Source organism: Notothenia coriiceps, unplaced genomic scaffold (genome assembly GCF_000735185.1).
Source record: "Notothenia coriiceps isolate Sejong01 unplaced genomic scaffold, NC01 NC01_scaffold00000339, whole genome shotgun sequence".
NCBI classification, from domain to species: Eukaryota; Metazoa; Chordata; class Actinopteri; order Perciformes; family Nototheniidae; genus Notothenia; species Notothenia coriiceps.
The window spans coordinates 15,863,713-15,878,893 of NW_011333040.1; the positions used below are offsets into that span (position 1 = coordinate 15,863,713).

General features: G+C 41.7%; 1 protein-coding gene across 1 annotated transcript in view; it reads left to right on the top strand.

Moving 5' to 3' along the window:
* Nucleotides 1-756: 756 nt before the first annotated feature.
* Nucleotides 757-15,181, top strand: part of LOC104951581 (CBFA2/RUNX1 partner transcriptional co-repressor 3) — a 31,652-nt gene continuing 17,227 nt past the window's right edge. Inside the window, exon 1 of the mRNA XM_010778271.1 lies at nucleotides 757-1,653. Coding sequence (XP_010776573.1) covers nucleotides 1,452-1,653 — 202 coding nt within the window. The 5' untranslated portion in view covers nucleotides 757-1,451. The remainder of the gene's footprint in view (nucleotides 1,654-15,181) is intronic.

Sequence of the window (15,181 nt, forward strand, 5' to 3'; positions counted from 1 at the left end):
GTCCCAATTGGCTTCTTGCAGTATTTATCCGCCCTCAGTCCTCAGCCACGCCTTTTGCTGAACCAGGAAGTAACCTCCCACAACAACCAAAGTAACTCAAAGGCAAAGAAAGTCATTAATACAAAAAAAACTTGTGTTAGCTGTGTTAGCATGTGTGAGAATAAACTAAATAATGTCTGTTTACAGGCAAATAAGGACTTTTAAATCAAAATGTGGGGTGTCAATTCTTGTTATATTGCAACTGAAATGAAGCAAAAACTACTGGAGGTGAGGGTGCAGTGTAATTGTTTTACCCTGTGTGGCTGTGGCCATCACAATGATGAAATGATATTTCAAATATTTGAGTGTACCCTTAACTATAGTGCAAGTCTGAAGTCTCAAAGGTGAAACATTCAACACCAGTTTTACCAGTTACTTACTTGTCATTGAAGTTCAGCTTTTGTTAACCTTGACATGCAATTACTTTGCATCATTCCTTCAAAAAATGCAACACAACAAAGTAGAAAAAGCTAGAGCAACTAGATGGGGAGAAAGTTGTATTATGGTCCCAAGCAAAGGTACACAAAAGCAAAGGATCCTGCGTGAGTGCTGGCCGCAGACACAGCTGGTTCCTGACAGAGGAAGCCCAGATGGAGGCCCTTGTCCTTCTGTCTGCTGCTATCACCGCAGCCACACTGCTGCCCGGCCCCCCGAGGGACTGCAGCGCTGCAACATACGCAAACTGTAACATACTAACACACACTTCTCTTTTGAGCTTCAGTGGCAGGCAGGGCAGAAGGAGGGTTCAGATGAGAGCACAGCCCCTCAGCCAGAGCCACGAGACAAACTGACCTGCGGCTGACACACACACGCTCACACACACTCTGCGGGAAGGGAGCGATGAGAGACTAAAATAACCAGATGAACCGAAAAGAAGAACGAAAGGTAAATGTACCAAGGACATCTAAAAGGGGAAAAGAGACTTGGAGCTGAAGACAAAGACTGTTACTCATGGGTATTAACGACTGTGATATGAAATCTTTCTAACGCAAAGTTCCATGCAGACATGAAGCAAAGAAAAAATACCAGAGGAATCCAGGAATAATTCATCCAGCATTACACTCTTAAACGAAAAGGTGAAAGGAAGAAGAGGAAACAACCTCTGCTGTTTCTTGTTGTTCTCTATTGGGAGCTATAACAACAGCTACGTCCTTGTCCTTGCATAGCCATTCATTGGGTCAAACAGTACAATGATCTACAGGGACCTCAAAGGCAAACTGGATGAATATTAAGAAGAAAAACATGCTAAGCCTCAAGGACATAAGGAAGAGAAGGTCCAACAGGAAAGCTGCCTTTTTGAGCTCTAGTGATTTTTAGTTTTCATTGTCTTTACTTCACTTCTTTACACAAACACGTCACATCACCTCGAATCCCTTTACCTCACAAAGAAAGTGGGATTTGAAGGTCCTAACATGTCTATCGAAGTCCATTTTGAGCACCAGAAGAAGGACCTGAGATCCGGGAGCTCCTCTGCTCCAGCGTTTCCTCCACGCATCCCCACGGTGACACTGATCAACCACAGAGAGCAGAGGGATAAACACACTGCCCACAGACTGCAGCCGGCAAGCCTTGATCTAAACCTGGCAACCAGCAGCTACTACAGATGTAGTGAAGGTAGGACCTGTCATCTTACAGGATCTGTTTTATGAAATCTTTTGGCAGTGTGTTACCGTGATGAGTGATGGAGGGTCCTGCAGCTGTCAGGTCTGCTCATTAAGTTGGAGTGATGGACGGATAATCAGTTTGTGTTGACTTAGCGCTGCATGCTGTAAGGGCAATGTGAGGTTTCTTCATTTTGTGAGTAGACCTGGTATTTGATGATTGAAACTGAGGTTTCAAGGTTACAATGACATCAAACATTACCATCTAAATTAGTTTTTTTCAGTCCAAAGCAATTAAGTGTAAAATGATCTACGGTTTGTTCCTCAGCGCATTTTACTATATTTCTTGGCATCCGTAGAAAATAAGCTGACTTCACAGATAATCGTGACTATATTTTTCTTTAAATAATCCTTTAAATTTCATAAATTATGTTTTTTTATATGAACAGTCAAGCACAAATAAATGTGCCATTATTGTTAACAAGCCTAGTGGAGCACATGTTCCCCTTTGGCACAAGAAAGGAAAAGGAAATAGGTTTTTGGAGTGTTTGGGGGTCTTCCTCTGGGCATCCCCATACAGCTGCAGGGAACTAGACTATAATCTTGAGTTTCACTGTTCAGCTTCAATGGCTTCATAAGACACATGCAGGTCACAGGGTGCATCACAGTGAATGACAGAGCAAACACTTTAAGAGAGTAGTGTACAGACAGATGAGGGATGCTTGAAATACATCCAGGAAAAAAGGATGTAATTGATTCTTAAAGCAGTGAAAACACTGAAGTAGTGCCTTTAGGTGAAAATGAAAACCTTCACTTGATTCAGCGCGGGGTTGGAAGAGAGAGAAATGCATTAAGAATCAGACATTAAAGGCCCTATTTTATAGACTCTAAATATGTAGAAACTGTAAGCCAGAGCAAGAACTAATACCCAACGTAGTGAATTACCTGCAGCGCCTGACATCTCTTGGCAGTAATGAGCTTTGTGAACGTTGCAGAGATAAGGCTTCTATAATTAGGCTTAGTCATAAGCATCCCCCCTGTAATGCTCTGATAAAAAAAACAGTGGAACTCTGGTGTCGGGGATTCAACTCATTCAACTCTCTCTCTCTCTCTCTCTCTCTCTCTCTCTCTCTCTCTTTCTATCTCTCTCTATCTCTTACACACACACGCTCACGCACACACTCACAGGCACACACACACACACACACTAATGCAAAACATAAACATAGCTCTCTGTCTCAAGTAGTTTAACTGATGTAAAAGTGTGTATGTGTGTTTGTGTCCACTGATATGTTCACACTGTATGAAAAAAGCAGCAGTAGTAATGTGTGTGTTGGTGCGTGTGAATGTGTGTGTGAGGTGTTGTGAGCTGCAGCATAGGCTTCCTGTGAGGGAGCAGATGTCGCAGAGCTCAGGCACAGCTGCGACGGGCGATAACCGTGGTGGCAAGAATATGTCGGCACGCTGGCTCTTCTCCCTGGGTCTTATCAGCCACACACAGCATACAGACACACACACACACACACACACACACACACACACACACACACACACACACACACACACACACACACACACACACACACACACAATCACACAAACACACACTCATATAGACACTCTACAATAAGGAACTGCCACCCAGCACTATAGCACACCCTCACAGCAAGCCCGGATAGAGGGAGGAAGGAAATGATAGAGATGGAGAAAGGAAGAAAATGAGAAAGGACTAAATCAAGGGACTTTGAGGGAAAAGGTGCAGTGAATCCCTAACAAAGCCCTGGCTCATGACTGCTGTATCATAGACTTCATAATTTCTTGCCAATCCTAATCCTCAATAGCTTTGAAAAGGCTATTCTTGTTTCAGAGGAGATGACGTTTAAGTACAAAACGTTGTCACTTTCTGTTTCCTGATGTCACTCTGTGATACAATTCATATTAGATGGGCTTTAAGATCAACATTATTTGATGAAATAATCATAATCTTGGTTCAATCTTGCCAAATGTGTCATCTGATATATTGTTTTCATTTGAGTTGGAAATACCTTCAGTAACAAACACACTATATATATTTCATGGTTTTGAATAATATTTCAGCTTGTTTTCTCCTTCCGAACAACAACAAGAGTTTTAATGGTAGTTTTGCCATGTCACCATGTCTCATCAGTTAATCTGAAGAACAATGTTATCATGACCAAAATGAAAGTGCAAAACATTTTATAATAAAATGTAATGGACTTACTGTACACGTGAACATGTACGTGACTTACTGATCCATTGCTTAACAATTGCATCAGTGTTTCTCTGGCACAGATATCAGCAAATACATGGGGCAGTGATTATTAAAATGGGTATGATTATTGAAAGATGAATATTGATGATGTAGCAAGAAAACGGAATAAATTAGGAATGAAAACATTGAGAAGTATATGTGGGAGGAGAGAGGCAAGGTGGTGATAAGAGGTGTGTGTGTATGTGTGAAAGAGAGAGAGAGAGAGAGAGAGAGAGAGAGAGGGAAGTTATCCTTTCTGTTTCCTCAGCACCAGCTTTGTGGTTTCTATGAGGAACAGATGTTCACAACTTGATACAGTGCCTCATCCCCCTCCACTCACTATCTCCAGTGCCAGCACCACCAACTGTCTGCACACACACAAACACACACACACTCATGCAAGCGCACACACATATGGTCTCTTGGGAAACATAGTTATATAAAGCAGTGACTTTCTCATGTGAGTGTATGAGGGCGTATTCACCTGCATACTACATACTTTTTTTACTGTCTGTTTCCCTTTTAGGCTGCACATCCTGTTCTTGAGTCAACACTTGATATAATCAGGTGTCACTTCCTCCTTTGACAGTTTGCATTTCTGTTGGTCAGCTCTGGACAAAAATAACACATAGAAGCATGCACTAAGTGTACCTGTATGTAGGCAGAAGTAAGAGTCTCTTTTTGTTTCATATTTCTAGATTAGTTTTTGGCAAAAGGACTTTGAGTGTGTATAAATAGGCAATTTAGGAAAATCATACTGCAATTTAATCTCATTTTGTATATTCCACTGTTATGCTTGGCTTAGAAATGAAAGGCCTTCATGCATAGGAAATATTTAAGATAGGTGGGAAAGGATTTAGGCATTGCAACGATTTTGCAATAGTACAGCATTTGCATAACAAATGGATAACAATTGTAAAACATGGAATATAAATATTGTCTGGAATAGCCATAGTAATGTATTGTGTAGTGCTCCTATTAGAGTGGTTCTGTGGCAGAAAAACAACTCTGGAAGTCAAGTATTTCAAAGGACATTATTCTTTCCAAAGAGCATGGATTGAATTTCGAATTCACATCATGTCCGGATGATTCAAACAACAGACACTTTGCTGCTCAATTGAAAACAAAATGTCAGAGGGTGTATGGATGCAATTTGTAAAAGCAGCGTTCCAGCGTACGTGCTTGAGTGGGTGGGTCAATGATCCGTTACACCACTACACGCTGAATCACAGAACATCTCTCTCTGTTTTATTCTCATTCATAACATTATGGAACAGCTTGAGAACATTCACACATGTTGACATAGAAAGTAAGAGAAAAACCTTCTCATAAGCACGTCATCAGAAAAAGCATGGTTTAAAATACAAAACCCATGTTCATGAAGGATGCATGTGACACAGAGGGACAACACAAACTCTAGTTTTATCAGCATTTCAATCAGCATAACAGTTTTCTGATGAAGTGAGCTGTGCTCCTTACTCCTTCAGGATGAAACCTACAATGGTGCCTTTAGTGGCAGCTCCATAAGAGTGTGGTCTGTTGAATGGGCATGACAAAGTAGAGGATGGGAGAAGAGAGAAGAGAGCAGGGATACAATGGGTCTAGCGTTCCTTTCAGTCGGTTCAGGGCCTTATCTCCTGTCAACACACTAGCCTGTGACTGGCACTATAGGAAAGGATTTACAATGTGTGAGTGGAGGAAATGCTGCAAACTTCTCCCTGGCTTTTACTCTGACACACACATGCATGCATACACAGAAATAGTCATTTCCATACCAGCACAATGACCAACCCTGGCTCTTATATCTCAGTGAGTGCCCAACCATCCAGGAGATGCTGTCAACCTAACAGAGTCCGCAGCACAGTGGGGGTGTTTGTGAGGTGACAGTGAGATAGAGAGGAGTGAAAGAAAGGCAAGACAACGCTCTTTTTTTGTAATTAATGCCATCAAAGGATCTTCCAGTGGCAGTGTTATGGCACAGGGAGTTCATCGAAGCGAGTTCCCACCTTGTGTTGTGTGATTCATTGCGCAGTTTATCAGGCCGGCCACATGGAGTGTCAGAGCTAACCCAGTGACCGTTCAACAAAAGGCCAAATTAAGAGGAGTGAGAGGCTGTCGTACAGGGAGGCTGACAGGTTGACTGACGCTGTTCCCGAGGAGAATAGCATCCTGTCAATCTTGGAGCTGTCACCTTGACAGGAATCCTTTCTTTGGATGCTACCCCCATTGCCAACCTTTCTGTCAGTCAAGGCACACACACACACACACACACACACACACACACACACACACACACACACACACACACACACACACACACACACACACACACACACACACACACACACACACACACACACACACATACACACACACACACACACACACACACACACAATGCCTTATGTGTACCGAGCCACCTAGGGCTATAACTTTAAAATAGAGAGAAAAATAGAGAGTGAGTTTCATAAACACTCCATCCATCTCCTTGACAACTGCACTTCCACCGTGTTACTCTACAAACTCTGCCTCCGACAGACCCAGCTTGTAATAGCCTGTGCATCTGTTTTGTGTAATGGTAGTGTTTGTGTGTGTGTGTGTGTGTGTGTGTGTGTGTGTGTGTGTGTGTGTGTGTGTGTGTGTGTGTGTGTGTGTGTGTGTGTGTGTTTCAGGCAGAGGGAGAATGAGGACAGGTGGGTCGGCAAAGAGAGTAACAGCTCAGTGTGGACAGGTGGAGGATTCTCACTATAGGAACCAGTATACCTGCCTTTTTATGTTTCTCTCTGTAAAGTTATTTCTGTTTGCTTATACAGTTTTGGTTATACGCCTTAATTATCAATATGTTAATGCAGTAAAGTATCTGTTTATTTATAACTGTATTAGAGCTGAAATGATTACTCGAAAAATGGATAGGGGTTATCTTTAACATTTTAAATAATCAATAAATTAATTGGGCCGTTACTGAGGAAAAACATGTCTAAGCAGTACGGATTCAGGAGTTACTGCTTTTCTCTGCCTTAAGTTAGGTCAGATAAACTAAGCAATTTTAAGAGACCCCACTTCTCGAAATGAGGGGCGTTTTCAGTATTTTCCAAAATTTTGTAAACTAAATGATTATTTGAATAATCAAAAATATAAACGAAAAATTAATTTGACAATTACTTATTGCAGTCTTATGTTAAATGATAAATGGACTGTACTTATAAAGCGCTTTATCAGGTCTTTACGACCCCTCAAAGGACTTTTACATCCTTAATGTCATTCACCCTTTAAAACCTCATTCAAACAGAGCAGTGCCAATTGCTCGAAGCAAGCTCTGTATAGCCTGGACAGTTACTGATCATCTGAGAAGAAATAAAAGCTTAAAACAGACTATTAAATAGCAAATAATTATGCAGCACAAATAAAATGTGAATATTAATGTGCAATACACCATACGTTTATTATAAGCTACTGATTGAAACAAGCAACACAGAATTATGTAGAGCAATAAAAAGGGAACATTAATGACGGTAATAATGTTTAGTCTATCCATCCTCACATCCACCCACCTGACTATTTATGACAACACAAAGAAAACAATACAGTTTACAAGCTATGCAATTTACTGAAGTGTTTTCACATATTCCTCTGCATTCATTCAGCCCACAGATATGAGCTCTTGTATTGTTTATCCAAGTGTGGAATAAAGTAAATAAAGCCTGCAGTCTTGTGGACTAAATTCTGCTCTCTTGTTGTGCTCGTGTCCCTGACATGAGGAAACAGCGGCCCCCACGGGCAGACAGAGGAACAGCACCTCACTGCTCATGCTTTAAGATTTGCCTGCTTTGTTATGTGGAATAATGATTTGCCTGCACTGTGCAAGCCATACATTAACACAACTGCCAGTGCATATTTAAAGATGCATTTGATTGCAAAAGTAGTTATGTGTAACACATTACTATTGGTTGAGTTCCATTGGCTTCCATGCAGATTTGTAATAGAGTGCAACGTGTTTAACCTCAAATTGCATCATTTTGTACCCAATATGGACTACAATTTGGATATTCTTCAATTTAGAAAGGATTCCTGTACATAGCTGCCAGCTTGCGCCTCTGATGGTACCCGAGAGAGAGAGAGAGTTGGGGAGAGAGAGAGAGACCCATAGAGAGGGAGAGGGAGAGAGAGAGAGAGAGAGAGAGGTTAGCAGCTCCAGATGGTGTTTAAACGCAGACAGAAGGCTACAGCGAGGACAGAGAGAGGAGGAGGAGGAGAGAGCCGCGGTGAATGCGCACAGTCAGCTCTTCAGCTCCGCTCATCAGTAAAGACAAAACAAGTGTTAAAACCTCAAATCGTGAATTGACTGCTGCGAAAGAAAACGTGTTAATATCCCGAGCTGACCGTGATTTCCTGCGGGAGAAGTGGATCTCTTTACAGCACCATCTGAAGACAGGTCGGCGGAGGATCGGCGTGTCGGCGGCGGGGAAGGACCGTACACAGAAAACGTGGTAGTAGAGCAGCCTGTCGAAACGGTGTTTTTGCAACAGAAAAGGAGCAGAAATGATCTCCCCGGATGTATAAGAAGTTGTTCCTGACACCACGGACTGCGGCTGGACTGTGAACTAAAGAAGAGGGGGTTTAAAGTTGTCACAGGAGGCATGATAGACGCACCCTGCAGACAAGAGGATCCGCATCTTTATCATTTGCGTTTTCACATGGAAGACTTTAGGATTTGTGGACAAAGTAGCGAACGGTTAATAATTGTGTCTGCCTAAAAAAAGACCAGAAATAATTGTTTTGCAGTTCAAGCAGTATTTTATATTTTGTTGCTTTTATCTGGGATGGTTAAAATGAGCAAAAGAGCGGATTTACATGACTTGGACAAGTTGTGATTTTCTCATCACCGTCAACACCGTCTTGCTTTAAAAAACAAAATAAAATAAAACACAAACTGCAAAACCAAAGACATCATTGAGGATCCAAAAACCCTTTCTTTGATTTTTATTCCTTCCTTTTTCGTTATCTGCAAAGAGAAATACCTCATTATTTATTATATCTCTTTTGAACCCCCAAAGGAAAGTCAAACACCATTTTTTTTGTTAGACTGGCTTCTGCTTCCTCTCACTATTTAAGAAACAAAGCAACGACAAAAAGGAATAAAACCTGAATGGTTTCCCGCACTATCTAGCAAAGGCTTTATCTTTTTCCCAAATAATGAGGAGTGAGACGATAAAAAAACAGTTTTAGAAACTTCTTGGTGTGGATTATCACCACTACGGTTACCTCAGCTTGACCCCGACCTTCACAAAGTAAGTACAACCTGCTAACTCTACTGTATTCAAGCAAATCATGGAAACACATGTATCTTGTTGTTGGTGTGAATTGGGTTTAAATTCACTGAAGACTTGCAATAATTTATTTCGTAAGGCCCAAATGATCAGAACATAATGTTATAATGGAAGAAATGTTTCATATTAAAATGGTTAAAAAAAATAGGCCTACGTAAATATCTCAAATGTAAAGTCTCACATTCTTGTCAACACTGTGTTTTCAGTTCTGTTAGAGACGTGTTAATGTGAACACAAACCAGGCCACTGATCATTTACCTGCTCTATGTTCTTTAAAATACCTTTTTTATTAAGCTTATATTTATTTATTGTTTGTATTCAATCCACTTTAATTTCATCCTTTTACATAATATGAAGTTCTCTCTGTATTTGCTATAAAGAAAAAGATTGAGTCTTCTATGAGTAATGTTGCTTATAACCGACGTAGAAATAGGGACATCGAAAATAGAGTAGGCCTATAGACTATAAAAAGTGAGTCTAATATTAATTATATAATTTGTATTAATAACAGTATATGCATTTACTGTTTTTTTTCACTTTAGCAGTGGACACAATGTGCTGAGAGGTGAATGCATAGTTCACAAGTTGTTTGCTCCATCAGTTTGTGCTGCACATCAAAGAGATGTTGGGACAAAGTTATGACACAAAATATTTGCTCTCTAAACCTTGTGTTGTGTTCACCTGGAGTGGATGGAGGTGATGGGTGTGATGGGATGCATTCAGACATTTAGCCTGAACTGAACTCCATGGTACCCCCGAAAAAAATCTTACTATAAAGTGAAGTCCAACAATTTCTGGTGATTGCAGGGTGTTTGTATACCAGCATGTGGAAACACTAAAGAAGGAGGTACAGGAAGTGTTTAACAGAAAATACTTTGGCAACCAAAGAACCTAAACACAACTGCAAAGGGATTTACAAAGCTTAAATCATGGTACATAATGTATAGCAACCCTTTGTAACGGTGCGGACACTCCCAGAGAAGAAACAAGTCCATCCCAAGGTTTCTACCCCCAGTTGAACAGCCTCGGCAGCGCACTCTTCCGCTTGTGAGTGCAACAGTAAAACACTCAAGCCATTTTCTCTGCAGGACACAGCCCTGTATAATTGGCCCTGGTAAATATCTTCTGAATAATTGAACAGTTGATAATAGTCTCGAACAATGGATATGAGGTTGCAGGGGTGAAACCGCAGTGCAGACACCCTGCCTCACCGCACATTATACCTCCATCACCACCAAGTGAGCGCCTCAGCCTCGCTCCTTCCAACGCTGGCCGCCCCATCAGTCAGCTGGGCCCGGCCAGTCGCCTGCTAATGCAGATGTCCCCACTTCATCATTAAATAGCCCTCTTAAAAGGCAGGCCATTCATTATGACCCCAGCCTGAAGAGTTTATTTATTCAGTTCCCATCAACCACAGGTGCATGGACGGGATGTCTTCTGTTTTAAATGCAGAAGGAAACATACCAAAGGACTTGAAAAGAAAGAACCTATTCTGGAGAAACAGCAGCAGGCAAAGCCACAGGCCGGCAGAGAGTCAGCCTAGTATCTGCTATTTACTGACAAATACAAGAAACACATTTGCTCAATGGGTTCTTGCATTCTTGTTTTATTATTCTGAATCATTGCTGCTGTTTCAGGCACACCATGACTAATGTTTCACCATCAAGGTATCAAAGGCAAATTGTTTTATATACCCTTGCGTGTGACAATGTTTTTCTGGAGATGCTGAAAGTCATCATCATCTCATTGTCTCATGGAGCAGGTGACACAGCTCTTTCAGGGTCTTGACACTGCAGGATCTTATGTGTTTACTGTATTATTGTGTGGGCTTGTTCAGTGTGCATGGTGTGTATGTGGTAATTATCGTGATCTAAAAGCGGGCAGTGCAGGTGAAACTGGCTGTCTCCTAATTAATGAGTGGAGCAGATGGCCTCAGGTGGGCGGGAGCTGTGAACACACAGCAAGGCGGTCAGGTGGTCAGCACCACACACACACACACACACACACACACACACACCTGGGCCATCACAAACAAGACAAGCCAAGCGGTTGACACAAGCCAAAGACATCTGGCCTGCGTGTGTATGTGTTTAAGTGTCTGTGTATTTTCCCTGAAAGTCAACAACCACATACAGTGTTGTGCCAGTGTTGTGCCTTTTGAAAATGAGCCGTGTCTTCTTGTAACCCCTCTTGTTGTACATGTATGAGTTGAAGTTTAAGATATTCAAATATACATAGAAGAGAAAATAAATCATAGAAAAGTTTGTTATTCAAACTGTCTCACAAATACACTATAATGTGAGACAGAAAAAGTTGTTTTTCTTCGTCTACTATCTCTTACAGCGTATTATTTTTACAGCAGGTTGTTTATAAGTTCTGGCAGTGATGCAAAGTTACGCCGTGTGTAAGGAGTCTATTTATATTTGTTTGTGTGTATGGATCATATTAAGGGTTGAGCCTCTCCCCCCAAACAGTTTATAGTTGTGCCTTCCTCCATTATGTTACTATGTTTCAGGAATACATTTGAAGAGTTGTTTGTGTTTATACACTTCAAATTGTCTTTTAATTTGTAACACAGCCATTCAGCCAAGAAACGCTCAAGGGGTGTATTTTGTCTCAGATTAAGTCATTGCAGTAGCTTTTCTTCCAGCATGAGAATACTAGCCCCTAATAGAAAAAGATCATTTCAAAATAACATAGAAGAGTAGACTCTTTCTTTAGCTTGTGTTTCAGTGAACAATACGCCACAGTAAGAAGGAAGTGAGGGAGACATAATTGCTGGTTATATTGAGCTTTTGTGTTCATGATCAAAGCAAAGAAATGTTATAGGGATTGAGGAGACAGTCACATGTTATACAGAGTTACTTTACTTTGTTATATTTTCAGCACTGATGCTCACAGTAGAATGCAAGTGTACTTAGTGCACAGATAAAGAGACGTAGTAAATAGAAGTAAATGTGTGTGTTTTTGTAATAATGGGAGCAAGGAGTGATGAAATATCTCGGCGCTGAATCTCTATGGTTTCACTGTTGTTTATTCTAATACACAGTGGGAAAGACCACTGTGGTTCTGGCCTCCTCATGCTCCTCTGTCCTGAGTGTGTGTGTGTGTGTGTGTGTGTGTGTGTGTGTGTGTGTGTGTGTGTGTGTGTGTGTGTGTGTGTGTGTGTGTGTGTGTGTGTGTGTGTGTGTGGTGTGGGTGTGTGTGTGTGTGTGTGTGAATTGGTCTGCTCTGTCCTGGTCTGTTCCACATGTGTTTGACATTACTGTGACAAGGCTGCCCAGCCTCTCTGGGGAGATGGAGAATGTCAGAGACTAGAGCGGATAAGCGAACAGCTTCCCAACATCTGATGGAATGAGAAACACACTCGCTGCATGGCTGGCCTGCTGACGCCACAGCGTGGGAGCAGAGTCGAGGGTGGAGGCCAAGTAAAACCCCCAAATGCGTGTGTGAAAAATTACTCTTTTTCTCCCATTTCCCTGTTTGCTTCCCTACATGTACACATATCCACTCTGATTTCCAAGAATAAGATATAATGTGCAAAAGGACACCATCAATCCTGACCCTTCTTCACAGCTTGTAGAAAAATCTATTATGCTTCAAGAACTCTGTTTCCCAGCTTTTGTCATAACACTGTTTTGCATCCACAGGCATATTTTCTTCATATTTTCATGCATGCAGAGCAGGTGACATGCTTCTCACTACTTTATAATATTTAACATTCAAGACTCACCATTTACTGCTGAGAATTCCTTGAAATGATTTGTTGAATTGACACTTCTTTTTACAAAAATTACTTCAGCATATACAGCACTGGCAAATTGCACTCTCAATTATGCATTTCAAAAGGCAGGCATATTTCTAGTGCACAGAAACGCTTGATCATGAATGGAATAGGAAACAAATGTCCCAACATTGATGATGAATTAAGTACGTATAGACAAAATGCTGCAAGCTGTTTCCTCCTCCTCCCTTCCTTGTCTTGTGCCTATTTCACCTCCTGCTCTTCCTACTCACCTTTTACTTCCTCGCTTGCCCACTGACCTCCTTTTGACCTTTTTCTTTCCTTGTCCTATTCTCCCAGCGGCACCTTTCACCCCCCTCTGCTTCACGGTAGGAAGTGTGTTCAGATCAGAGTCAGACACAGGAAGCAGCTGGGCTAATCTACAGTAGCGCTGAGCTATGTTTTAATCATCCAAATGGACAGGTCAGCAGAGAAAAAGGTTCATATTATTACTGTTACCTGATATAATGAATCCCTCCCTTTCCCTCTTCCCTACACCGCGAGGCCTTTATCACAGGCGGGAAGTAAACAAGCACAAAGGAACACAGACGGATGTATTAAGGCCTCCACTCCAAAGCAGTCTTCTCTGGATGTCTGGGAAAGTGTGTGTTGTGAAGGAGCATGCAGGCACAGATTGGGAAGGAAGGCATGTCTCTCTCATTCGCTTTCCTCTCTTTTTCTCCCTCGGTGTACAGTATTTGTGAAATTAGAAAAGCCGTTATCTCCGGGAAACAGATCCTGTGCCACACAGATGGTTCCGTCTCTCTTCAAATGGGAGGCTGAGCTACTGAGTGCCGTTGTGTTACCAGTTGTGCAGACCTTAATCTCGGCTCCAGCCTTCCTTCCTCTACCTCCATGTCTCTCTCTGCACACACACACACACACACACACACACACACACACACACACACACACACACACACACACACACACACACACACACACACACACACACACACACACACACACACACACACACACACACACACACACACACACACACACACACACACACACACACACACACACACACACACAAAGACCATTCAACCCCAGACAGAAGTAATGGCTGTGTAAATGTATCTAGGAAATACACATTGAAGCTTTATAGTGCAGAAAGAGGAGGGTCAGAGATTTGCTTGATGTGTCAAAGAGCGATGGTCACTTTGAGGAGCGAGTTATCGCCTGGCATTTGAAGTCATTAGGAGTCTCAGCAGGTTGTAGGGTTGTGTTTGATGCTTTCCTCTCCGTCTTTCAAGTGCTACCTCTGAGAAAAATCCTCCCTTTAAAGCCCTGACCTCTGTTATATATCATTTAAGGGAAGGTCTCCACATATAGACTTTCAGATGAACAGGTGTGTTGCAATTATGTTTGAGAACATAGACTTACATTTAACAGGATCACTTTGTGAAAACCCTGTGTCATTCACAACCTTGTGTCCATTTATAAAATACAGTGCAACCTTTAACATATCAGGGGGAGGGAAAGGGGTAGAAGTAACGTTAGAATAGACATCCTTATTGCCCTGTCTAATGATTTGACAAACTAAGTGTATATCACAATTGTAAAACAAAATGCAAAAGATCAACGAGTATCAAAGGAATGTCCAATAATCAAATTTAATTAATCTCCTAACTTGTGTTTTTTTAATAAAAAATAAACCTTAACATTTCATTAAAATGTTAATGCCATATTCTCGTATCATTTCTCAAAGTTCTTATAGTCCCACAAATAACCGTTCCCTTATAGTGGCACTGTTTGCTGGCTACTCACTTTGACCATGACTTGACAGTTGGTCACTGTAATCTCCAATTAACTAACATGATCAGCATGTTATTGGCACCACATCTTATTCCGTCCGCTCACTCTGTTATGCTGGTGGCGTCCCGTAGTCGGCTGGTGTCCCAGAGGAGTAGCTGGTATTTATTTCGGCAGCTTCCAGCATGAGCTGGCTGTAGGCTAAATGGAGAAACTGTCAAAGCTTCTCTCGAACCTGTCACATAGTTCCCTCCCTCCTCCGCCCCATTCTGTTTCCCACTGGTTTGTGTGTGCGTGTGTTTGTGTGTGAAACCTATGGGGTGCTGTAGGAGGATACAGCACACCCTAACCATGCCTGGCTAATGTCATCAGCTATTGTTACTGTGGCTGCAGGCCAAAT